Here is a 25,862-nt window from a genome sequence, read left to right on the forward strand (position 1 = left end):
CCAGTTCAAAAAAGGCAACTTTGAAATTGCATCTCCCTACTGTGACAGCTCTCCAGGCATAACCTAAGACACAGCAGTACCAGTGGATCTCCCAAAATGCAAACTTTAATCCTTTAGTATTACTTGATCAGCCTGCTGGACTGTGGTGACACCTTGAAAATCAGCTTTGAGAGGGGAAGATGTCCCCAGGCACAAGAGCCCAGCAGAAGCTCAGGGGAGATGGTGATGGACAACAAGAGCTGGCATTCCTGGCTGCTGTTATCCAGCTGCAAAGAGGTTTGGAGGCAAATGGGAAATTTCCCCTTACCTGCTCCTGTCTGCAGCTGAGCACCACCCCCTTTGCCTCCTGTCCTAAAATGCTCTGAGCTGCTGCTGCTGCTGCTGTGCATTATTAAAATGTTGCCATGTTTCATCCCAGAGATGGCCGCAGCTCACCGGAGACAAGCTGCATCCCCTGGCTGTAAAGCACTTCACGATTTAAAAAAAAAAAAAAGAGAAAAAAAAAAAAAAGGGGGAAAAAAAAAGAAAAGAGCACTGTGTGCATAAGAGTCAGTCAGTTATAAAATACTCACAGCTTTAATTCAGCAAATAGAAAGAGATGGCTCGGAATGGAAGAGGCAGCTGCGGGGTGCGCAAACCACTGGGACGCGTCCGGCAGAGACGGCTCACCCTGGCCACAAGAGCACACTCACACTCGCTTTGCTCAAATCCTTTCCCAAAGATTTATTGAAAATTGGATCTGCGGCACATGGGATTTACATTCGCAGAGGGAAGCGGGGTTTCACCGGGAACGCTGTGCCCAAGCCACATTTTCCGCATACGACGCACTGAAAACAGGCTCAGGGATCTCCCAGACAAACTCATCCCCTCCCCAAACCGCTTTGGTTTTGCAATTAAAATACCAAACAAGGTGCCCCACCGCGACAGATGAACAGAATGGTAACTACTGGCCATCGAGTTAAAAAAAAAGTTATCAGGGAAATGTCACCAATAGTATTTTGGTCCTGCTCCCCACTCACACCACCACCGGGGAAGGGCTCATTCTGCAATTTTTTACTTTAAAAAGAAGTTGAAAGATGAAATGAATTTAAGAAAAACAACTCCTGCTGTGTGCTTCCTTGAAGCATGGTCTGTGGCACCATAGAAAGTGGTTTCTCCTACAGGTTTCTTATAATATACATTAAAAAAAGACAAAAAGAAATTTGTCTTAAAACTGTTTTGGGCCTCCCTTGCCGCCAGTGAAGAGGCTATTTGTCATGGCCCCCCTTGCAGTGACGAGTTGCTGTGAAATCTGTTAACTTGCTCCATCCAGATGAGCCTCCTCGTGGGTCTCCACTGCAGCTTTGCTCCCCTAGTCAAAGGAACAATGACTTTTCCAAATGCACGATGGATTTTTTGAGGAAGCTATGCAGAATGGGTGCACTGCTGTTTTCTGTTCAATATAGAAACTACTTAAAAAAAAATAGAAGGGAGTCGCTTTCATCCTCAGGGGAAGAGGGTTGCTTTTTGAGATCAGTCTCTAGTTTTACTTTACAGTCTGTAAAAATATTCTGTCTGGCCATCCACATCCATTCACAATATAAAGCAGTAAAAAAAAATATAAAATATATATATATATATATATATAATATGGTTTATTTATACAGTTACACTTTGAAGGCAATTGATCCTCCACTGCCTGGGACCTTCTACCTCCAGATGCTCTGCCTGGTTGATACAACTGCAAGATAAGAGAAAAAAAAGCCACCTGAGCAATCCCACCATGGTGGGTGAGCACTTGCAAAAAGGAGAGTGGAAAACAGAATGTATGTGAGCACAAAGCCTGGACTGGGAGATGGGAGTGCGGTTGCTGCAGCGTCCTGATGGATGGGGGTGGACGTATTGGGCTGTGTGGAGGATGGCAAGAGGCTTTTGCTGGGGCAAAGGTGGCATGGGTGGGAGGAGGATGCCAGGGTGGACGTAGCATCACCACAGCAGGTAGGTGTCCCTACTACAGCTCTCTTTTGCTGCACCCACAAAACAGGTGCAAGGTGACAAAAGAGTCACAGGAGGTAGGAAGGGTTTTAGGATGAACTAGTCAATAATATGGAACAAAAGTAGCTCCGGTAAAAGCCAGGAGGCAAGTCCTCATCCTAACTGAGCAAGGCCTTAACCCTGGGGATACAGAGGGGCAGGAGAGGGATGAGAACCATCCTCCACAGCTCCTGACAGGGCAGAGAGCCAGGCTGCCAGTGTGTGAGCCCCTGGCAGCACAGCAGAGACTGCTGGAGTGTGAGCTTTGCGCTTCCTAATGGCATCTATAAATAGCTCTGGCCTCCCACCACCAGCACACGCTTGCTCTCTGCAGCCCATTTTGGGCAGCAAAAGCCTCTCCCCTCTTCCCAGCCATCCTCTGCAGAGCAGCTCAGGCTCCCAGGGCCCCAGTAGGACATACGCACCCTCGGGGCTCAGGCTGGACACCAGGGGCTCCGGCAGGGTCCTGGGATGGCCGAGGAGCTGCTTGGTGCTGACCTGGGGAGGCAAGTCTGTACCAGCGGTGGGAGAAAAACCTGCAGGATGGGGAAAAACATCCAGCTCAGGCAGGGCTCGAGCCTCCCAGGCTCGCTGGGCACAGCCGCTGCAGTGCCACAGGGCAGCCATGTCACCTGCTCCGGGTGCTCCAGAGGAGAAATGACCAGGTTCCTTTCTGTAAGAACCCCCCCCCGCTGCCTCCTCTCACGCCTGTGAGGCTGCAGACAAGGCCCAGGGCACCACCTTTCCCTCGCCAAACACAGAAAGGTCATTTGTGGCCAGAGGATGTGCCCACCAGCCCACAGCCCCCGGGGACTGACGCCGGCCTTCAGCCACCTGCCTTCTGCTGCAGCCGCTGTGGTGACATGAGCAAGGCTGTGAAGGAAAGCTGCCTGCAGCCGCCTCGGCCCCAAGAGCAGCAACGCAGGATCCGACTCCCGTGCATGTCTGCGAGCAGCCCCCAGGCTTCAGTGGGGAGGAGGAAGGAGCCCCAGGGGTGAAAAATCTCTGAAACCCCGTGGGAGTGGTGAGCAACTGCCATGTCAGCACACAAACCCCCACCTGCCTAATCTCAGTGCCCAGGGGAGAAGTGGCCAGCTTTGGGGCTGACCCCTCGGAGAGGGAGGCAGGGAGCGGGCAGGGTCCCGTGGAGCAGCCCCCGCGGCCGAGCCAGCGGCAGTGTGCTGACCTCCGTTTCTCCGGTAGGCTGGCAGCTCGCACGGGCTGGGCTCCGCCTGGGCGTCCTCCTCGGACCGGGCCTGCACGACGGTCACCGTGGCCCCCGTCTGCTGAATAAACTGCTGCAAATTACACTGCCTCAGCTCCTTATTTAACTCCTCCAGCTCCTGGGTCTGGGCCTGCAAAACACACACCGAGCGGGGGACAGGGTGAGCCACACGTTCCCCCGTGCCCCCAGTCGGCCGGCAATCATCCGCTGGGGCTGCTCACCGGCTGGGGCTCACCCCAGCCCACACAGGGAACCTCAGGGGTACTGTGGCTCAGCCGCCCCTCTCTGAGGGCATACAGGAAGGGAGGTGCCCAGGCAACGGGGACGAGGATGACGCTGGTTTGGGAACAGCCCTGCTCTGCTGCATCTCCACAAGAGGGTGCGAGCAGCCATCAAACGCGCCTGCTGTGCTGGGAGTTGCCAAATGCAAATGAGATGCTCAAGGAAAGATGCTGAAAGCATGGACAGCCTGGGGAAAGCCTGGATAGAAGCTTCCCCGTTTTGCTCCAAAGGGACATGGTGGGTAAAAGGCAGGAGTCATGCAGCCCCTTGATCCTTGATGCTGGGAGGCTACAACAGGAGAGCTGGTGGGGCATCGCAGCTCATTCCCAGAGCTGCCATCTCCACACTGCACAGCCCCCCACCATGAGCCCAAGCCCTGAATGGTCAAAAGACTTTGTGCACAGGCACCACGGGAACCTCTGCTAAGCCCTTTGTGACTCCTTCATCCAAGATGACATTGACCCTTGTGCCAATGCCACCAACCCAACACGTGGACCACTTGCTCCAGCACCATTGTCTGTGCTGGAGTGAGGTGATGCTGTGCTCCTGGTGCAACAGTCAGAAGGAGCATTAGCCCAGACGTAGCTTGCACAGAGAGCAATGGGTGTGGGACCCTGCGCCAGTGGGGCAAGAGTGGTAGTGTCCCTCTGTCAGTGATCACTGCTGCTGAGAGCTGTGCACTGAGTCCCAAGATCACTGGGCAGGTGGAATAACCAACCCCACTCAACCCATAGGTCTAATGTGTCTGGAAAGCTGGTCCCGCCCCCTCCCCTCAAGATCTTACCATCCCATGGGGTGGCTCAACCCAGTCTTATCTACCTGTAGGTTCTTTTCAGCTTCCTCCAGGGCCTTCTCCACGCTGGCCAGGTTGCTCTCCAGCTGGGTGCCTTGCTTGACCTTGGCCTCCAGGTCCCTTTTCATTTTGGTGGCCATGTCCTCCAGCTCTATGGGGCTGGGCATAGAGATCTCCTTCCCCCTCTTGGCCCTCTCAGCCATCTCCCATTGGATCTCCTCCTGCAGGGCCTCAGTCCGGACACTCAGCTCATAGATTCTCTGGGTGTACTCCTCCAGGCTGGCCCGCAGGCTCCTCACCCGCTCCTGTCGCTCCCGCTCGCACTCCTTTTCCAGCCGGAGCTCACTCTGCCAGAACTCCTCCTCACCCAGCTCCGTCTCATTCCTCCGCACCACTTGCTCCAGATAGAGGATCTCATTCTCCTGGCCAGCAAGCCGGCTGCGCTCCCAGAGCCGTAGGTCCATTTCTAGCGTGTCTCCATGGGCCTCCAAGGAATGCAGCTGCTCCTGCTGCTGCAACACTCTCCTAAAAAGCTCCTCCTTGGAGGGCTGGACAACACCACCACCCTCCAAGTCTAGCCCATCCCGTGTTTGGTGCCTCCATCGGCTCACGGCAAATAGGTCGCTGGAGCCTGTCGGACCCAGGCTGAAGGTCATGGACTTTTTGGGCTCCCTGGAACGGGGTCCGTCTATGCTGGTGAGCCTGGGCTTGATGGGCAAGCTGGCCCGGATGAACGTCCTCTCGGGAGCCTGGGGAGAGCCCAGGAGGGGGCTCGAGGAGGGCCGCTCGGCCATGCTGGGGCCCGTCCGCCGCAGGATGAACTGCACATCGTTGGCATACTGCCCACACTTGGCCAGCGACTCCAAGGGACACTCCAGCGGCAGCAGCTGCCGCTCCTTCTCCCGCAGCTTCTGCACCAGCACATAGCGGCCCGTCTGACCTGCCAGGAGGAGGTGAGCACATCAGATCAGGAAAGCAGAGGCCAGCAGGGCTGTGCTCAGGCTGCTACCCCACAGGCAGCGCTGCTGGCATCCCCACCACCACAGAGCAAGACCTTCACCTGCCCAAGGACTCCTCTTCCAGGAGGAACCTGCAGATTGGGCACCCCCCAGCAGACGGAGATGGCTCACCAATGGCCCGTGCCAGGGCAATGACTACTTCTTGGCAGGTGGTTTGCTCCGAGACTCCACACACGACCCTCTGGATCCCATCCACCCAGACCTTCAGCTCCATCCCCTCAGCTGCTGGGCCTCAGGTGCTCTGGGTCATTGCAGGACAGGCTGCCTGTGGGGAGAAAACAAACCAGGTTTCCATCCCAAGCCACCAACAAGGAATACAATATGCTTTAAAAGCTGTGTCATTAAACCATCATCCCATGGGGTGAATCCTAGACCAAGGAGTTGTTTGCTGCCACCCTGTGCACAGATTGCACTTTTGCTGATGTTATTAAACGCTGATATTCATCTGCAAAGAAATTTTTTTTTTCAAGTGGGGACAGTGGGTCCAGATCTTCCTGTGGTGGGAAATGATGAGGTTTGTGTGTCTGTGTGGTGCCCAAAAGATGCCCAGGTTATTTCTGTTGTGAGCACAGACTTTTAATAGGTTTTATGGGTCTGGATTTTCACTGCAATTTCTCTGGAAATTTGACAGAGTGGCACTGAGGGATTTTCTAAACAACTTTGGAAAAGACAGATGAACTACTGGTGGCCCACTTTTGCAATGATCTAGAGGGAAGGAGCAGATACTGCACATTTTAATATTTTCATATTTACATCCATCTCAATTTATCAGAGAGAGATTGAGAAATTAAAATAAAGCCTCTTTCTGAACAAAGGCATGACCAAAGGTAGGGTTTTGGAAGGGTAGCCAGGCATAAACACCTATGACAAAGCCCAGGCTCTGACCAACACTGGGCCCAGCTCACCTCCCATCCAGTGGGTACTACTACCATAAAACAACACCTCTTAACCTGGGCACACCCAACTCCTGTCTCTTCCAGCAGCTCAACAACTGCAACTGGCATAAATTAAAAAAAAAAATTAAGCACAAGCTGTAAAGAACTCAAATATTTGAGCTTACAGAGTTTTCAAACACCATGCAAAGATGTATCTATTTTCCCTGCTACAACACTGGTTTTGACGCTATCAGTCTTGTCTGAAAGTCCTGGATGGAGTAACACACACTAAATTTTCAGGCCTTCCATCCAGGGGGGTCACAAACTCCTTTCCCAGCTTCACCCGACTGGTCGCAGCCCCTCCCTCTGCTCCAGCTATCCCAAGTTTGCAGCCAGGCTGTGAGAAAGCTTGACCTTTGGTTAAACTCCACTTTTTCATTATTTTTTGTTGCCTACTTGAGTAATCAAAGGGAGGGCTTGAAGGGTCCTGTCTCCGGTGATGAGGAGTTTTAATCGTGGTGTGAGAAAGGCAAGGAGAAACCAAGGAGGACACGGCTTGGTGGGGACATTCTGCGCAGGTGCCAGGTCCTGCTGGTGCCACCTCCCTGCCCACCTCCAAAACACAGGCACGGAGCAGCCGTCACAAATACCTCAGCGCTGAGCTCATGTTTGCCTTGGCTGAGCCACCGGGGAAACTGTGGGGCTGAAGGACACCCTGGGTTCGGCCCACGTCCCTGTAAGCCCCAAACCACTAACATTTGCACGATATAAATTGGAACCTGCGTTTTGGCACCACTCCCCAGTCCTGTGTATTCAAGGCTGCCACTGTCCCCTGGCGTGGAGCAAAGTCCAGGTGCCACTGCGGCACCACCCAAATCACCCTGAAACCACTGCTGTTCACCACCCCAGCCTCCTCAGCAGCACCCCAACACCACAGCTGGAGAGCAACACACCCCACAGAGCACTCCCTACGCCCCCCTTCCCTGCCCAGGCACCAAGCTAGTCTCAAATCCAGCTTCTTGCGCCACAACCCAGGATACAGGGGCCAGGAGCTTAAGAATAAAGAAGAAAAGTAACCCAGCTCGTTGAGTCCCACTGAACAGTCTCACCTTGCTGCCAAGATCCGGGGCTGCCGAGCGCCGTGGGAGCAGGATGGCTGCGGGCACACGGTCCCGGGCACCTGTCTGGGTTCAAACCAGGCACCAAGCTCTGGCCCCGCCCTGGCCGGCCTTCCCGGCAATCATTTACCACAGCCCAGCCTGCGGCACAGCGCTGCCAACAGCCTGGGAGCAGCCAGCCCTGCTCCTCATGCAGGAGAAACCCCCCTGAAAGCAGCCAGGGCATAACCCCCACCACGTTCTCCAGCACCCCAAAATCTAATGGATTTTATTGCTTCCTTAGCTCCTTGCAAGCACAGGGGATGTTTACTGTAACCTCTGGGGGTTTGGGAGCTGTCTCCAGCTTGCAGCCAGATACAGGATGTTATCTGCCCCCTTGAAGCGGGCTGGGGGCTGCTCCCTTCCCTGCCTGCCCTCCCCCTGCCTTCTGGGGAGGATCAGCTCCCACTCAAAACCAGCCTCGCTGCCCCTCTTCCCCCAAATCCCTGGCCTCACAAGGGAGCAGAGAGGATGAAGGTTCATCCTTATCTGAGGGGACCTACAATGCTCCCTGAACCACTCAGTTCCTGCCTGGGAGGGACATCGCAGGCTGCCCTCAGCATCTCATCCCTAATACTCCACCATGACAGCCTCAATCTAGTTTAAAAAAACCAAATAAAACCCCATCAGGCAATAAACCTAAAAACATTCTCCTTGCCCCAAGCATCACCTTTGCTGTAACCTACTCAGTTCCTTACCATCACTCAAAACCACAGCAGCTGAGGGTGAGTCTCATTGCCCCACTTGCAAATAGACTCCCCTCTTAATGGGGTTCTCTGCCAACCCCCAGCATTAATAGTGGGAGCCCTTGATACACCACCAGGTAGGAGAAATTATGGGCTTTTTTTTTGGGCAAGAATTACTTTTCCTGGGGAAGAGCAGCTTCTCAGCAGAAGGCAGGTTTCCAGCTGCCTCTGTTTGTATTTGCCCCAGCAGGTCGCTTTGATCATGAACCCGAAGGGCAGGCAGCTGCCAGGCCCTGCCCCTGCTCCAAAACAGCACCAGGGAAGCCAGCAGGTGCCTGTGGGTGCCAGGACACATGACTGCTGCTCCCAAAGGCCACTTATTTTATTCTAAATAATTTTTATTGGAAGCAGATTAACAAAATGACTAATTTTCTGTTCCCTTTCCCCATGTGATGGGTCCTAAATCTGAGGGTAGGGATGATTCATGCCATGACTTCAACAGATTTCCTGACTGAAAGTCAGAATTTCAAAAGCTGACACTAGAAAAATTTTTTTTTAAATTAAACATCTCAGATCCCGCAGCTTTATTTTAATTGCTGGCACTGCTATCTCCCAGCCTCCCTGAAACTGTCAGGCTAAAGGAAGTGGAGAAGAAGGAGTATTTCTGCACGTGCAGGAGGATGCACCTCTTGCTCCTGGAAACTGCCATCCTGATGGCTGCTGGGACTCACAAGGGTCTGGTGACTTCCCCTGGACCTGAAATAGTAGAATATTGCCCAGTCACCCTCCTCACAAAAGTGAAGACCGCTCCTGATTTGTAGGGCCAGCTGCCATGTCCCCTGTGGGGTCTCTCAGAAGCTGAGACAGCACCTTCCAGCCAAGGAGTGCAAGCATTTTGCAGGAGTCTAATATGTTTTGCCACACACAATAATAACAATTTTTTTCAAAATCTGTTTCAGAAAAAACTCATCCATTTTGCACCCAACAGCAAGGCCTACTGCAACCCAAATATTAAAGTACCCCAAACATCTCTATCACAGCTGCTAAGAAGGAATATCTGGGACCAGCATAAAGGTTTTGAGATGGGCAACCTGCCAGCACTAAGGCTTCACCCATTTTTGCAGGTTCACTCACCTCCCTCACTGTGTCCACCCCTGGCAGGGAGCTGGGTACAGGGCCAGGTGGCAGGAGAGGAGCACCACAGGGAAGGCTTCCAAGAAAGCCTAATTGAAAGTGAAAGGAATCCAGAAGACCAGCCTTTCGTGTCAGGGTTTGGGCTGAGGGTAGGGGCATAAAGACTCATAGTTAATAAACTGCATTAGTACTTGAGAGCAGGCTGTGATGAGCCTGCCATCTGTGAAGCACCAAGGTGTCCATGGGGACCAGCAGCTTTGCATCCCTCTGGGTGCAGCCCAGGAAAATGCTGGGGTACTCTCAGTTGTTTTATTTCTTCTTTGAACCTGACCCTCTGGCTCCTCTCCCACCCAGTGCCAGGGGGATGCTCATCCCAGCTGTGTGCAGACACCCCAGTAAAAACCCAACCCAGCACATGAGTAAGCAGCAGGTGGGGAAGGGAGGGCTGGCCTGTGCTGCCACCGTCTGTGCTGGGGCGCTGGCAGGCTGGCTGTGACTCACTGCCCTGCTTCAACTGCTGCAGTGACACATCCAGCAGCTATTTAATACTTCCTCAAGGTTCTCCCTGCTCTAAGCACTGGGGCCAGCTGCTGCACCAAAGGGGAGAGATGGTACTTGCCCATCTGCTGAAACCTCTGGTGGGGCAGAAGCCTCCCTGTTACTCTGGTGAGATACACAGAGAAGATCCATAAATAACTGAACCCTCCTGACAACAACTGCAGCAGGTTGGAAGGGATGGGACATGGTCCAGGTTTCCCTCCAGACCACAAACTGTGTCCTCCTGCCTTGGGACCCTCTTTTGGAGCGACATCACCTGCCCTTGGCTAAGCTGTTACAGGGACTGAGCAGTTCTGCTGGGCTCTCCATGCCATGTCCATCCCAAGACAGAAGGCAATGCCATTGTCAGGGCTGACCACTGGCTGGTCCAATGCTGAGCACGGATCAGCTATGGCAAGGTCTGATGCCATGGCACATGCCAGACTGCCAGCTCCCTTGCTGGGCAGAGATCACCATCCACATCTCTGAACAAGCAGTCTGTGCAGCAGAGTCTGGCAACCACCCACAGTCACTGCTACTGCAGCTGGGAGCACCAAGCAAAGCCCCAGCCACTTGGTGCACGACCTTTCCATCAATCCAGCTTGACCTGAGGATGCCCTTCCACCATTTCAGCCTGTCCTGAGGATGCCAGCCCCAGGATCCTGAAGGAACACATCCTCTGGCCCGGTGCAAGGCAGCCAAGAGGGTCACCTACCAAAGGCAGCAGGGTCCTGTCCTTCGGCACGGGGGCCATCAGGGTGCGGCTGGGACGCTCGCAGCACGGAGCTCCAAACTGGAGCAGCAGATGGGTTACTTCATCCCGGCACAAAGAACTGACAGGGGTTAAACAAGCTCAAGAGGTGACAAACAAGTCCTACCAGAGTGGTCACAGCCCAGAGAGGCAGCTCTTCATCCTTCCACCATCACAGGGAGGGTGTGCAAGTTCTTCTCACACCCCAGGCCTAAGGAAGCCACCAGCCCTTACACAAGGTAGTCACAAGTACCCAGGAGCAAGGAAGCAGCCAGCATGGGGCTCTAATTCACACCCAAGCAGCTTATTTAGGGGTGGCCACAATAGCACCATATCCTCAATTCACCCACCATCCCCACTCTGACATGTTGTGCCTGACAGAAAGCCCTTAAAATTGGCAAATTACCAAAATGGTAATTTAACCTGAAGGTGCACTTTCACCAGAGATGTGTGAACGAACCCGAGCCCAAACACCCCCCAAGGGTCTGCTGCCTTTCAATAGCAAGCAGCTTCTGCTGGGGGCATCCCACAGCCCATAATGCACACTTGGCATCAGGCAAAGTTACATCCGTGTTTCAAGGGCTTTTTGCACTAAAGGACATCAAAAGGAAAACTATGTCTTGTGGCATTTGCATGCTGGAGAGCTAAAGCATGATTTGAGCCAGAAATCACAGACCACCACCAAAATCCTCTGGCAATCCAAGGGGGCACATGTCCCACACAAGGATCTTGCAATCTTGCAGGAACTGCCCAAAGAGATGGATTTCTGGAGAGCCATAAGCACCACACCAGCAAACTCCCATTAACAGAAAAATAGAGGCTTAGAGATTTTCTGCTCCACTTCCTCCCAAAAATTACAGACCCATGCTAACATGCCTGAGGAGGCTGGCCAATGTTGAGCAGGGCAGGAAGAGTCAGGTACAAATCCTGCCCAAGGCTGTGACACAGAATGGGGACGGTCCTCAGGGTGATGGCCTTCGGCAGGGATTTAGGGAAGGGAGGCTCGCATCATGACTGGTGTTAAAGAAACTCACTGCATGCCATCTCCACCTGCCAGGATTTCTGCTTTTCAACCCAAGCTTTTGGGTCTGCTACAGCATCAAATCCACAGGGAAAGAGAAGAAACAGAAACAGCACTGTGAAGAAGCTGGGAGACCTTTTCTCCCTCTTAGACAAGATTAAGATTTGTGGCCATGCCAAGTCAGCATTGAGAATCATATGAAAACATCTAGAATCACAGCCAGTGACATTTTAGGGATGATTGCTAGTCAGTCCACCTCACAGATGAGCCACCAACCAAAAGCTCATTATAAATTAAAAGCAGCAAAAACATCCCTCCACCTACTGCACACACTCACATTACAGCGCTTCAGCCTGGAAGCGGAAGGATCATCTTTCACACCTGCATGCATCATGTTTCTCCCCTGCAGCACTAATGGCTACTGTCCGTGGGGGGAGAGCTGGCAGGGCTGGCTAGGAAAAAGCCTGCCCTAAACAGGAAGGTTTGCAAGGGAACCATTAGCAGCACCTGCTATTCCTGTAACCATCACCATCACCCCCAGTCCCACATGTGAAGAGTGACTTCATGGAAGCAGCTGGAAATAAATCCGTAGGTTCTTCCCAAGGGGGAGAAGAAAAATTAGCAACAGTGTGTAGATTAGAGGGGAAAGAGGAAAGGCTTTTGCACTCCCATGCTCTTTTCTTTCTTGTGCAATTGAGTGCACCCTGATGCCATGCCCAGGATGGACCCAGCTTTGCCCCCAGTACAGGGGCAAGACTAGGTCTAGGGTATCTTGGGGCTCTAGGTTGATCTAGATTAGGTTCATCATCTTTAGGGGATGAATCCAGCTCCTAAAAGGCAGGCTCTGAGGGGTACTTGCCCAAGCATCCACACAAACACAACCATGGCACTCATATGCCAGCAGGTCCAGAATCCCTGCTGTGTTCATCTTCCACAGCAGTCAGTCATCAGGGAAAGCATGATGCAATTTGTGAGTTATTACACACAGTCCATTCCCCAAGTCGGAACACAGCTTGTATTTCTCACCACGCACAGAACACAGAAGCAATCTTGAGAGGCAAGAGCCTGCTCAGGCCTTGGGAATACTCCTTCCCAGCCAAAGAAAACTTCCATTCCCCCCACCTTCAAGGGCAGTACCCAGCCAATGAGGTCTCTCTCCCAGTGCCTCCAGAAGAGCCAGAAAGGACCCTCAAAGTGCAGCTTCCTTGAGATGCTCACCCAGCCCAGCCCAGGGGATGATGTTGATAATACAGGCAGAGACAGACACTCTTCCTGTCTCCTGTCAATTAAGCAAGAATTTCATCCCCATAGGATTACAGGAAAATTCAGGCTCTGCAGCTGTCCTGCAAGTAGGACCAGGGACATAAAAAAGCCAAATGACCTACAAATGTTTTCCCTCCAACCGGCCTCCCAGCCTCTAGAAGCGCTGGTGTCAGACATCAGCAATCCTCTTTCCATTTCAATTCTCCTCCTACAGGAGAGGGTAATTAACAAGTTAGCAAATGCACAACCAGAGATAAACCTTCCAGATTTTATTCTCCACTTTCAGAATAACTTGCAGTTTCCTATCCTGCTTCAGAAAGCAGCCACATGTCAAGGACATAGTGCTGGGTGTCCAGAGTAGAGGATGCACAGATGAACATGCAGGTGCATGCTGTCATGGATATTTATTTATAACTTTGCAGGATTAAAAAGGATTTTAATGACCCTTTGCAGAGAGCTGAATAGGCTCCTTTCTCTCACATGCTCAGACACAAAGACAAATAAACAAGAGATTCAGAATGAATCCTGGCTGAAACCTTTGATAAGACCCTAGGGTATTTTAGAAGTCTCTGCTTTCGCACTACCTGGCACATGACTAATTAGGTGGAGGTGCTATCAATCACTGCCTGAACCCACCCAGAGACAATAAGCTCTTTAAGGCAGTAAAATCATGGCATATCTCTGGAGAGGCAAGTGCATCTGGGACATCCGTCCAGGGGTACAAATCACAGTCCTACAACAAGAGAAGGAAATCACGGCTGCACGACCAACCAATCCCCCCAGCTGCCTTGCTGGACTTTTGGCTGAAGGGGTTTTAATGCCAGCAAAGGGCTCCATCCCTTGCTCCATACACAGGTCCAGCACTTAATGACACCTGAAGGATCAAAATGGAATAGGAACATGAGCTGGGGACTGGGCCAGCACTCCTGCCTGCACAGAGCGGGAGACAATAAAAATACATTGTTTCTTCTGAAGCATTTAGGGACTTAATCCTCATGCAGCTAATGCTCACATGGGCTGGCTTTGGGGAAATAAGTACTTTTGAACTTCCTAGCCCAACTTCTTTATAATCAGCAGGTCATTAAAAAGCCAAATGAACTCAAAGAGGACAATACCAAATCCAATGTCTCAGCCCAGACAACCCTCAAACTGCATTAAAGCAGTCAAAAAAAATTCTTAGAAGGAGTTTTAAGGGACAGCTAGTCCTCAGCATGCAGCATCAAAGATTCAAAGCCATGTTTCTAGCACCTCCACTCCTGGGTCCCAATGATGCTTCCCTTCCTGAGTGGGAAAGCAAATGCCCTTTTCCAACATATAATGGCAAGTTTGCAAGATTTTTAAAATACTAGAAAGAGCAATAGAAAGGTCTTTAAAAAACAACAAAAACACAAACAACTACAAGAATCCTTTATGCACAAGCACCTATGCAGAGCCACTTCTTTGGGACGGGACCCCAAGGACTTGACAAGTTGCCCTGAGAAAGTCCCATCCCAGAGGGATCAGGGCAGGGAGAAGAGGAAGGAGAGATGACCTCAGAGCAAGCCTGGGAAACACCTAAATTTCTACAGGCACAAACCATCAAGCAAAGACCTGGGCACACTGCTCAAGAGTCCAGGGAGACCACGAGCTGCTCTCCGACAATTAAGCTGCTCCTCGGAGAAGAGTGCGTGTGCGTTTGTGCCGCAGGAACCAGCCCGCACCGATCACAACATGCAACGAGGTCCACTCAGCATTCCCACCACAAGTATGTTTGGCTCTTAGCAGAAAGGAGCGCTGACACCTCCAAACATTGCCAGAACTTGGAAGAGAAAATAAAAATTGGCAAGTGAGAACAGCAACCACAAAGCCTCCAAAAAAACCAGCACAACCCATCTTTATTCTTATGAAGAGATGCCTATGGTGTTTATCCAACCTGCTGCACTCCACCAGCTGCCTCAGGCAAGCATCCAGAGGCAGAGACCAGCTCCCTGCTGCACACTCACATTTCCTGGGGAAAGCATTGTTCACAGCAGGAATCTTTAAACCAGCAAGAACCCTACAAGTGCTCTCCCTGTCAGACAGCTTCACAACACCATCTGGGTGCCAATGGTTTACCCGGGCTGGCAGGAACAACAGGGAGCAAAGGGGAGGCTGCCACTCACTGGGCTTCCCTGCCAGCACAGCTGCTCTCCTGCAGGATGCTCTAGGTACCTCCAAAGTCCCCACTGTGCTCAGGAGTGCAATGCTGGGTCTAACACCACAAAGGACATCCGTGGGAGGCTCTGGACCCCAAAGGGCTGTTGAAAGCACTGTGACATTCCACTGTCATGCAGGAGGCACCTGAGAGGACACAGGAAGTGTTGAGCATGAGGCTCCAGAGATGAAGACCTCCAGCAGGATCTGTGTGCTGTAGCAGGGTTAGGAAGTAGCAACAAAAGAAGCCTTCATGGCAATTCAAGAAGCCTTTATGCAATTGTCCTATGTGTTTGGTTAAGAAGGGTTTCATGTAATTTTCCCCCCTCCCTGTGCCCTCCCTCTTTTTTTTTTTTTTTCTTTTTAAAGCAACAAGTTATTCTAGATGACTAGCCTGGGGGCAGCTGGAAGCACCCCAACCCTCAAGAAAGTTCTGACTCCAGCCCATAAAAAGACAGACAATCAGCCACTTTTAGGAGCTCCTGAATTTGGCATCTGAAAAATGGAAGGACATAAAAATGTTAGCAGTCCTTTATAACAACAGGATTCTGTGAAAAACCTTCAGTGGGGCCAAGCTTAAGCTTTAATTTGAATACACAGGTTTGCAAGGGCATAGACAAGCTGGAACAGATGGAAGAACATCCTTTAAAAAGATGCTCTTGAAAACAATGCATACACACAGAGCTGAAACCTAAAGTGTCCCTCATACCTTTATTTAGACTTGGGCACAGAGCAACCCATTGTCAAACAGCACCTGGATTTCTCCCTGCTCACCACAGCACCCAACCTCGCATGACTCCAGAAAATACTCTGCTCTGAAGCCTTGGCACACACATCACTGCCTCCCAGCCAGGAAGGATTAACTCTTTGTCTGGAACTGCTCCCAAAGCATTCCCTCCCCAGCACACGGAGAAACAACAGAACATGGGCGTAGGTCAATTCTGTGCCACCACTGGAGGGTTTTCCTATTGAAGATGACATGAACAAGACAGGACAGAGAGATGCTGAAAACCATGAAAAGGATGAACCAGTGTGGACCATGCAGATGCACTCAAGCAATATTTCCTTGCAGCACGTGGTGACAGTGAAGGCAACCACAGGATACATCTCCACTGTGGAGGTGGACAGCACACACATGTTGCCAGATTATTGCTCAGGTCTGCCTCTTTAAGACCTGGGTAAAACTAATTTCCATGTCCCTCTCACACTCATTTGCAAAGAGTTTTATATTTTAGAGCAACTGGCATGCCCTTGCAGGGAAATAGTGCAGGACCCTGGGAACTGCAGTGCTCAAATGCTGTGAGTGCTGGGCACCTGCAGGTGCTGCAACAACTTTGTACCACACGGTGGAAGAAAGGCTTCAGGAAGATGTGTGCACTTGTGGCAGCTTCTGGATTTCCACGCCATTTCTTTCGAGAAAGCATGGGGAAGCCAGCAGAGGTATGTGGAGAGGGAGTCCAGGCATCGTGCTCAGGCTCCCCCAGCAGATAAACGGGGATGTGGGAGGATTCCTGGCATTCCAACGGCATCAACAGAAGGTAAGAACATCCCCCCTTCCCGAGAAGACACCACCGGCACTGCCTGATAAGGAAAACAAGCAGCGTTTGGAAGACGCTTCCCACTCCTGCCCACTGCAGATACAGCGTGTGCTCACGGTTTGCTCTCGTCTCCCTAGGAAGAGCTGCAATTCCCGCCCGCTCCCCGCAGCGCTGCCCCTCGAGGAGAGCTGACAGGTGTGTGCAGCGCCGCTGCCCCGTGCCGGCAGCCGCCCGGCCCCACATCTGACAGCGGCGCTCTGCCGTTCGTGCTCCCACACGCTGCCGGGGCCCGGCGCCTGCCCGGCAAGTCCCGGCAGAGCGCGGCCCGGGCCCTCCCCGTTAGCACCGGCATCCCGGGGAGCTGGCCCGGCTCGCGGCGAGGAGGAGCAGCCACAGCTCCCGGCTCGCCTCTTTCGACCATTTCTCACGAGTTTCCGCCTGATTTCTCCTGAAACAGCCATCCCAAGGGGAGTGCCATGGGCTGTGCCTGAGGCAGCCACTCGGAGTGAGAGGTGCACGGCTGTGACCCTTTCTTTTGTACAATACCCTTGAACCCACGTTTGGGTTTTTAACCTGCACTTACAAAGCGCTGTTGCAGGGCAGGGAAAAAAAAAAAAAATCCAGCAGAGGAGCTCGGTGTCCCGTTCCCCCCCTCCTCCTCCCCGCAGCAGGCCACAAGTGGAGTTACGAAACAACCTGCCAACCTGCCGGCAGAGTTCACGGAAGGCATCAGAAGTATGCGGCTGGAGCCTGGCTCTTATCGAGGAATTTAACCCCTCTCCTCGGGGAGACGGAGACGTCTCTGAAGGAAGAAAGGACGGGAGGTTTTGCTCCACGGATGCGAGGGGAGGAGGCTCCTGGCACGGCCATCTGAGACCCCCACGCCACCTCGGCTCCTCCGCTGGGGGCTCTGGGCAGCGTTTGCAGCGCCGGCGGGGCCGCTGCTGCCAGCGGGGCCCGGCTGCACCGTGCTGGTGGCCGGGGCTGCTGGGAGTGCCTCGGCAGGCGGGAGGCAAAGCCACCCGGTTGCTCGACCGACCGGGACGCGACAGGGGCGGCACCGGGCAGGTGGCAGCGGGGCTCGGGTCTCGCCAGTGCCGAACGCCGCTCCCCGTCCCCCCGGCCCGGGCTCTCCTTACGGGATCCGGGGTTACTGCGGCGCCGTGCCCCAAGCCAGCTGCTCGCCGCCCCTGCCCCACTTGGCAGCCCCGTGGGGCTGTCCCCTCCCTGGCGGGCCCTGCCAGGCGGGCGAGGCCCCGGCTGCCCCGGGGACGGCTCTCTCCGCGGACACCCGCGGCCAGCGGCCCCGCCTCAGCCGCAGCCCCCCTGCTCGGGGCCGCTCCCGGCGGTACCGGCCCGGCTGCGGCAGGGCAGGGCCGCGCCCGGTGCTGCAAAGCAGCGGCAGCTCCTGCCCGGCCCCGCCGCGCCCGAGCGCACTCACCTGCCGCCGGCCCGGCCACGGCAGGGCGGCCGCGGCTCCGGCTCCTCTCCTGGGCGGCTGCAGCTCCGCTCCGCTCCGCCCGCCCCGCAGCGCGGAGCCGCGCCGGCCCCAGCGCCGCCCTCCTCGCCCCGCCCCGCCGGCCCCGCCCCGCCAGGTGAGCGCCGCCCCCGCCAGGTGAGCCCCGCCCCACACGGAACATCCCCGCATCACCTCGGCTCTTTAAAAAAAAAGTCTGAAATTCTCCTTAAAAAAAATAATCTTAAATTCTTTTAAAAACTCCCCCCAAAACCTTAACATCTTCTTTTTAAAAAAAGTCATAAAACATCTCTAAAAACCCAACAGATTAAAAGTCTCGTTTTAAAATAAACCCTTAAATTCTCCTTCTTATTTTTTTAAGAACTCATAAATTCTACATTTTCCCCCTGAAGTCTTAAACTCTCCAATAAAAATAAAACTCTTTAAAAAACTTTTAAAAGTATTGAATTCTCATTTTATTTAGAAAGGTTATTAATTTATATTTAAAAATCTGAAAACATTATCATGTTTTTTAGAAGAACACTTAAAATCTCCTTTCCTAAAAAGAAACCAAGCAAAACCACCCTGTACTTCCCTATCCCTGACTCCTGGCTCTGTGGGGCTGTATGGGCGGGCTCATTCCCACCTGGAAGTGCTCAGCCTGTCTGCAGCAGGGCCCAGACCTCCACCTGCCCCAGCAGGTCTCTGGGTAGAGCAGAGAAAACAGCTCCTTTCCAGAGAGGAGAGCTTGCCCTGGTGCACGAGGAGGGTGCAGCCCTCGAGCCCCGTGCCCTTCAGCCGGCCGGGGGCTCAGAACGCCCTGAACCTGCAGAGAGATGACAGCAGGGAGACAGGTTCAGCCGGTTTTGGAAGAAGCAGGTGTCTGCTGCCATGCTGGAGGCTTTGGAAACTTCTCACCTCCTCTCTCAGTCAGCTTTTCCCATTCTATGTCTCAAAAAACCCACCTGAAATCTCCCCCCACCCTGCATGCCAATGTCCTTCCTCCATGGTCCCCCAAGCAATGGGGATGGCTATGATGGCATCAGAATCCCATCCTCACGGTCTCTACTGGTGCAGGTGCTCCAGCGAGACCTGAGGAGGTGAAGGTGCTCAGCAACCCCAGTGCCAGACACACAGTTACGTTTATATTTCTTTATCCAGAACATCTTGTGAAATGTCCCACTACTCACGAGAAAGGATAACCCACCCATTGGACCCTGGATCCCAAGGTGACTGCTCCAAAACAGATCTCAGGTTTACTGCTCCACCACAAAATCTGTGCCAATTTTAACCTATGGTCAGAAAAATCCCCATCTCATGCAGGCCTTATGATATCCTTATCTAGGATTTATGATATCTTTAACTACTCCCTTCTCCACATGGAAGCTGCTGGGACTAGGAGGTGATGCAACACACAAGTCCGTAGCTGTCACTCGGCAGCTTTAATTGGATTTTTAAATGAAGTTTTCTGTTGTTCTGACATATTCCTCATAATTAGGATCTCCTAAAATCAGATAGTACATCTGGTGCTCCGTAACACAGGCCATGCCCTGGAGACCTTACAGCACAGGAGGAACAAAGATCTATAAAAGAAAACAACAAAGGCTGTTCTCAGGAGATATGTATCTTATTTAATAGGTTGGACAGTCTTCTGAGATCCCAATCAGATACAAGCTGAGCAGAGGCTCATTTGCCACTAGCAGGGATGGTTGCCTTTCTTTTAAGAAAAGATTTTGAGTTTTAAATCTTTCTACCTTAAGTAGGTTGTAAAAAGATTGGAAATCTCTTTTCACTTGTAAAATTATTACTGTGAAAAATAAATAAACTGACTCTGTCTCACTGTCTGCATGGTCCCTTGATTCCTCATCCTATGAAGAGTTCTCCACACCTTCCATCAATTAAGATGGATAAAAATGTCCAACATTTAGTTTCACACTGGTGACTTTGCCAGACTGGCTCATGGACCATCTTCTCTGCCTCAGATTTATTCTTAAAGCTCCTGTGGTGCTGAGGCCATGTTCAGGGACTGACCTGGAATAGTGACTGAGCTGATTTCTGGTTTTGTGCCCACTGGTTCCATGCTGGGATTGCTACAGGTGTATCTTAGAGCTTTGAAAAGTCATGTCCTCATTGTACACTGAGCAGTCAGGCTGCTTTAGGGAGGAGATCAATGCTGTCTCAGCATCCTGAGCAGTTGAATCATCACCAAGCAGGTCCTTTGGTCTCTCCAGCAGCAGACGAGATAGCAATCCTATCTGAGTTTCCCCAAAGGAGAAGATGCTGTCTCACTGCTCAGGAGCACAAGTGTCCTGGTTCTGAGGTGTCTTAAGATACAGAATATGTTTGCACAAAACCCCTTCCTGAGTACAAACCTACTGTGGGTGAGCAGCAGGTCACCAGCTATAGCCTCTCCTAGCAGAGCACATCTTCCCTGGGACAGCCCCCCAAGCCCAGCTGTGTTAGTCTGTGCTACAGTCTAGTGTGCTACAGTCAGTGTGGGGCATGAGGGAAAAGTGGGTATTTGAGGCACCTGAATCTGCAGAGCTGTTGGGTTTTGGCACAAACCCAAAACCCTCTGAGCTGTGGTTGGGAGGGAAAAGAAGAGGAAAGTTTCTTTTCCAGGCCTATTTCTAAAAGGAAAGAGTGGGAAACCAGATTTTCAGAGGTGCCCCACATCCCCTGCTCCCCCCAGGATCTGGAGGTAGTCAGCATCATGGCTATCAAACCTTCCTGCCTGCTTTCCTCTCCTTCTCCCCTTGCCATGGACTCCTTGAGGCACACCTTGGGAGTGTGCCTCCAGATCCTGCAAGCTTCAGGAAATTTATCAGTCACTATTCTTTCCTGACACAGCTACAACATTTCATGTGCCTCAGAGAAATTACCCAGTGCAGCTATTGCCTGGCTGAGCACACAGAAGGGCACATTTTCCCCAGAACATAAGCTTCCCTCTCAAATAAAGACAATTGCCCCCAAAATCCCAGCATTTCCAGGAAAGCCCTGGCACCAGGAGAGAAGAGTGGCCAATACCAGAGGGTATGTTGACTTTCTCTTCCAGCAGACACCCCCCACTTCAAAAGCTGTAATCCAAGGCTAGAAATGAGGACCTCTCTCTCTCTCTCTCAACAATATGCATAAATAACACATATAATTACATCTATAAAAATATTTATATATATATGTATATATATATACACACAAGAGTGCTGCCTTCTGTTGCTCAACATACATTGTAACAGTGCTACAAAGTGCCCATTGACCCTTGCAGTACTTTTAGGGCTTTTGGAATGTTTGGAGGGTATTAAATTTTTCCAGGTTTCTTTGGAAGATTTTGAACTCACCATATATTTTCTGGCAAGGGTTTTTTTTTTTCTGTAACCATACACAGTTTTAGTGAGAGACAGAAGATGCTGCCTCAAGTGTAACAAAAGGGCTTCTCTGGAAGAATTTTTTCCTGTGTTTCTAGGACAACAAGAGACATAAGAAAGAAAAGATCCTGCAGCATCACAGGAAAGCCAAATTGGGGCTTGGCACTGCAGAGCCCTGCAGCTGACTGCCAGGGTACTACAGACTGTATCCCCTCATTTCCACCCACAACCCTGCCTGGACCTGGGCTTGCACAGAGGAGAGACCTTGGTCTGGTGGGTAGATGGGCTGTTGTCTTTCAAGGGCAGGCCTTCTGGCCTCTGAAAGGGGATTTATGTCCTGCCCTCCTGCTTTATTCGGTATTCCTTCTGCTTCTGCAGCAAGCCTGGAAAAGCTGCTGGGCACTTGGTCTCCTATGGCTGCAAGGAATGGGGATGCTCAGGAGCAGCCTGCAGGATTGCAGTCCAGATCAATAAACCTTTTGGCTACACTGGTCTGGGCTCTTTGGATTGCCCTGTGTAGGCACACAGCCCTTTCCCAAAAGCTCTGACAGCCACTGCAAGGTCTGCACATTCCTCTCTGCTTTCCACACCTCTGGTGGTGGGAGCTGTGAAGGGAGACCTGCAAAGGGTCTCATGACAAGTGGTGCCCAGCACACTCACAGTACAAGATGAATATAAAACCCAGGATAGAGTCAGAGCCAAAAATTCCAGGTCTCTACATCCTTCAGAAGTCTGCATTGCCTGGTTTTTGCTAGAATGGCTCTTGCAAAAGGTCCAGAAATGCAAAATCTACCTTCAAAGTGGAAGCTAACTCACAGTGAGGAGGAGGGCTCTTACATATCCCTTTTGCAGTAAAAAGTAGGGAAAAAAAGTGACCTCCTAGTTAGGTTGGAGCTCCTGCATTCCCATTCAGCAACCCCAGGGGAGAGCACGGCTAGATCATTACAACTTCATTGCCATTCCCCACTTCAAACAGTGAGTTGAGCTGTGTGGCATTGCGAGCAAGGGAGGAAAAAACAGCTGAAACAATGGTGGATGGAAGTGAGAGAGAAAATGGAGGGGAGAAACAGAAAGGGGAAAAGGCAACAGTATCAGGAGAAGAAAAGATGCCCAGGGCACATCCTGCAAGGTTTTGTTTCCCGTCCAGGTGTCGGGCAGAAGACCTGCTTTTCACCTAGGAAATAGCCTCATTAATTATGGCTGTTGAGTATGGGAATGCAGCAGCTCTTTGCCATTCTGCTGCTCGGGTAGCCTGTGACCCGAGCCGTTCAGGTTTCCCAAGCATTTAGCAGTGTGGTCATGCTAATTTAGTTCGGTTTTTCAAAGGCTTGTGGGGAAAAGTCCTCTTCTTCCCAGAGGCATTGAAAGTTTTGACCTCCTGACCCTCCCTTTTACTAGGAGGTTCAAAAGCAGCATTGCAGCTGTTAAAGTTTTTCTTCATGCCTCAGTGATTCTCTGATGGGGGACCAAGCTGGTGTTTATCTAGGCTTGACCTCTCTTCTTTGAGCCCGGAGATGTCTCTTTCGTTCAGTGCCACAGGCAGGGCAATGCTGGAAACCTCCCTGCCTTGCCATTCACTCCCTCTCTGCTGCAAACCCACCAGTGCCCATTACTAATCCATCCCCCACCAGGAGCTGGAGTTCCCGGCACTGATCCCATTTGTCCATCACACTGCAGATTCATTTACATTTAATCCACCATGACTTGTTCATGAAACACAACCCTCCTCCTGCTCTGATGCTGGAACCCATTTGGCTTCCAAAAGTCAACTGCTGCTTTCAGGGGAAGAAAAAAATCCCCCTTCCCAACAGGCTTGCCTGGCATGGACCTTTGGTATCTCTTCCTTCTCTCCACTGTCAAGGCTCATTATTTGCAGGGAACATCCTCCCCTTAATTTACATCTTTGTCACCACGTCTAGGGTGACAGGCTCCTCAAGGGCCAAGATCCATCAAGGCATTTGAGCACAGGTTTAACGTAAAGCATCTTGTTTCAGGACATTGCTCACTTCCCTCAGCTGAGACGTTGGAGAGAGATGCCCTGGATTTGTAACTGTTGTGTCCTGGATATTTACTCACAGCAGCCCGATTTTCAAGCCAGGACAGGGTGGCTTCTGCTTTAGCACAGGTCTCACCAGCTCACCTCAGTGCTGAAGCATTAGGTTAGGATGCAAAATGTGGTGAGAGGAGGCAGGAGAAGAAACGTCTCTGAACTTCTAGTCCCTGGAGCTGTGGCATTAACCACATTCACACCGACAGATTAGGGTCATTAACGTAGTCATTAAAAAAAGGGAGAGTCCTACTGTGAATAATGGCAGGTGCTTCACACACTGGCAGGTGCTGGGTCCCTGTGGTGGAGGCTTGAAGGTGATGAGATAGTGATGAGTGTGAGACATCTCCAAGGCAAGAGCAACACTCACCCTTTTTACACCTCTCCTGCCATCTGAAAATGGTGGCAAGCACGGAACGTGCATGGATGAAGGACTGAACTACCCTGGATCATGCCGCCAGTGCCCACGTGTCAGAGCACTCTGCTGGAAGGTGCTTCTGGTCAAAACTGGCAAAAGGGCTTGTGCTCTGGGCTCCTGCACCCCTGCTCAGTTATTATCTCTTTGGGTGACCTCAGCTTCTTGAGCTGCAAAATTGGGATAATGTTTACTTTGCTTCCAGGGGTGTGGAAGAATAATTAATTAACGTTTATGAAATGCTTTCAGATCCCTGAACAAGAGGAGTGAGATAAGCAGAAAGGGTTCATGAGGTAGGTGGGAAGCGTTACGCTGAATTATTGCGATTCAAAGGTAAATTACTGTTATTGCTGCCTAATAAGCAGGCACAGCCATTAGCCTCTGACAATCTGATTTCTAACTCTGTTAGCTCCTTTTCCCCTCCTTCTTCCCAATAAAAAAAGTGTTTTCATCTTTGCTAGTCCCACCCAGTTCAAGTTGACTATAATAACCTGATAAACCATGTGAGGCTGACCCTGGTGCTTGTGGATGAGACCTGAAGCAGGACAACTCTGACCACTGCCATGAGTTTCTCACCTCTGATAGCATCTGGGGGAGGCAGACCACTCTTCCTTTGCAATGGGAAGCATCCCCAGACCAGTCTCCCATCCAGCTTCAAGCAGCAAACTTGCTGTGTGAGCTCCAAAGCTTGTGGCAGGTCAAGATGTGAGGGTGATGTGATCCCACCACTCACAATTACCACCCCTCAGGTGAGCTGGGAAATGTCCTTGTGCATGCCTCCAGCCCAGCCTTTGCTTAGAAAGGCTGCAATCCTGGGAAGGGCCTTGCACTGGCGATGGGTAGGGGGCACAGTGACATGGTGGGCAGGCACACAGGAGCTCGGAACTGCTCTAAGCTGAGCTGCAAACAGTCCTTAGGCACTTTGGCCATCTTTGCCTGGAAACCAAAGCAAACCTGACCTGTTTTAAAGCAGTGTGAGTAATGTGAATCCCGGGCTGGTGTGAGCAGGTTTTTCTGGTTCTTGCTCCAGCTATTCCCCCTCCTTCCCTGCCTGGGCTCCCAGTTTCGAGCTGGGAGGGCACCTGAGCCTGGCACAGCTTCCACCCTTTAGGACACCTTTTCCTGCTCTCTACCTGTGCCATTCCCATTGCCCCTAATTGCTTTCCCAGCACCATGCCTCAGAAGCCACCTGCCAGGCTGTGCTCTCAGAATCCCCCATTACACAGCCAGCCCCACATTTCAGCCTCACAGCCCCCTCACAGCAGCAGCACTGTAGGTTCTCTCCCACACCTCGCTTTGCTGGTGCCAGGTGTCAGAGTAGAGCACAATCTTGCACCAGCTCTGTGCTTTGCTGGTACCCAAGTGGAGATCTTGGGCAGAAATAAGGAGAGTCCCAAGCCTGGATTGCTTTTGGTACTGACTTGAACATCCAAGACCACATCTACACATAAGCTCGTAAAGTACAAGCAAGCTTTCTCATTTCTAATTGTCCTTTTAGACTCAAAACCTTTCTTTAAATTTTTTTTTCCCTGCCAGGAAGACCAGTGTTATGTATGAAAACCCCAGTTTAGTAAGACAATTATCCCTGAGCTGGAACCCAACACTGAAGATTTAACCCCCTACCGCATTTAAGCCTGAGTTTCAGCCCTTTGGAGAACAGGATTGAAGGCCTAAAATTATTCCAGTGCCTTGGTGCCTCCCTGGAAATCCCAGTCTGATGGGAAAGCAGCTGTCTCTTTTAAAGGTACAATAAAGTTAACAATAGTTATCCTTAGTTGACCAAGCCCTAACTGGGTCCTATATGCACCTGAAACATACAAATAGTACCTAAACAAAGAAGAACAGAGATTTGTTTGTTTGTTTTTATCTTTGACAAAATTTTGCAGTCTTTATTTTAATTTTAAAGATAAACTGCTATCATCTTCAAGGGACTGATTTCTTATTAGCTATTGATTTTACATGAAGATGGTATTTGTCAGGATATTTATCTGCTCTCCATGTCCAGAGTAGGATAGGCAACGTCAACTGGAATTCGTTTGGGGAGATAAATTGAAAATAGATTTTATAACCTACTCTGCTAAGAATAAATAGTGCCCAATACTCTACAAAGTAT

General features: G+C 51.4%; 1 protein-coding gene across 2 annotated transcripts in view; it reads right to left on the reverse strand.

Annotated features, from left to right (window-relative positions):
- Positions 1-708: 708 nt before the first annotated feature.
- LOC132074503 (ras association domain-containing protein 8-like) overlaps positions 709-25,862 on the reverse strand; it is a 33,729-nt gene continuing 8,575 nt past the window's right edge. Inside the window, exons 1-6 of one of the 2 annotated variants that reach the window (XM_059474357.1) lie at positions 17,908-18,031; positions 5,444-5,597; positions 4,340-5,253; positions 3,200-3,368; positions 2,439-2,549; positions 709-1,720 (exon numbers count right to left, since the gene is read on the reverse strand). In XM_059474357.1, coding sequence (XP_059330340.1) covers positions 1,689-1,720; positions 2,439-2,549; positions 3,200-3,368; positions 4,340-5,253; positions 5,444-5,546 — 1,329 coding nt within the window. In that variant the 5' untranslated portion in view covers positions 5,547-5,597; positions 17,908-18,031 and the 3' untranslated portion in view covers positions 709-1,688. Of the gene's footprint in view, positions 1,721-2,438; positions 2,550-3,199; positions 3,369-4,339; positions 5,254-5,443; positions 5,598-17,907; positions 18,032-25,862 lie in introns of those variants that run through there. The other variant, XM_059474358.1, reaches the window with a different exon arrangement.

This window comes from Ammospiza nelsoni, chromosome 6 (genome assembly GCF_027579445.1).
Source record: "Ammospiza nelsoni isolate bAmmNel1 chromosome 6, bAmmNel1.pri, whole genome shotgun sequence".
NCBI lineage: Eukaryota > Metazoa > Chordata > Aves > Passeriformes > Passerellidae > Ammospiza > Ammospiza nelsoni.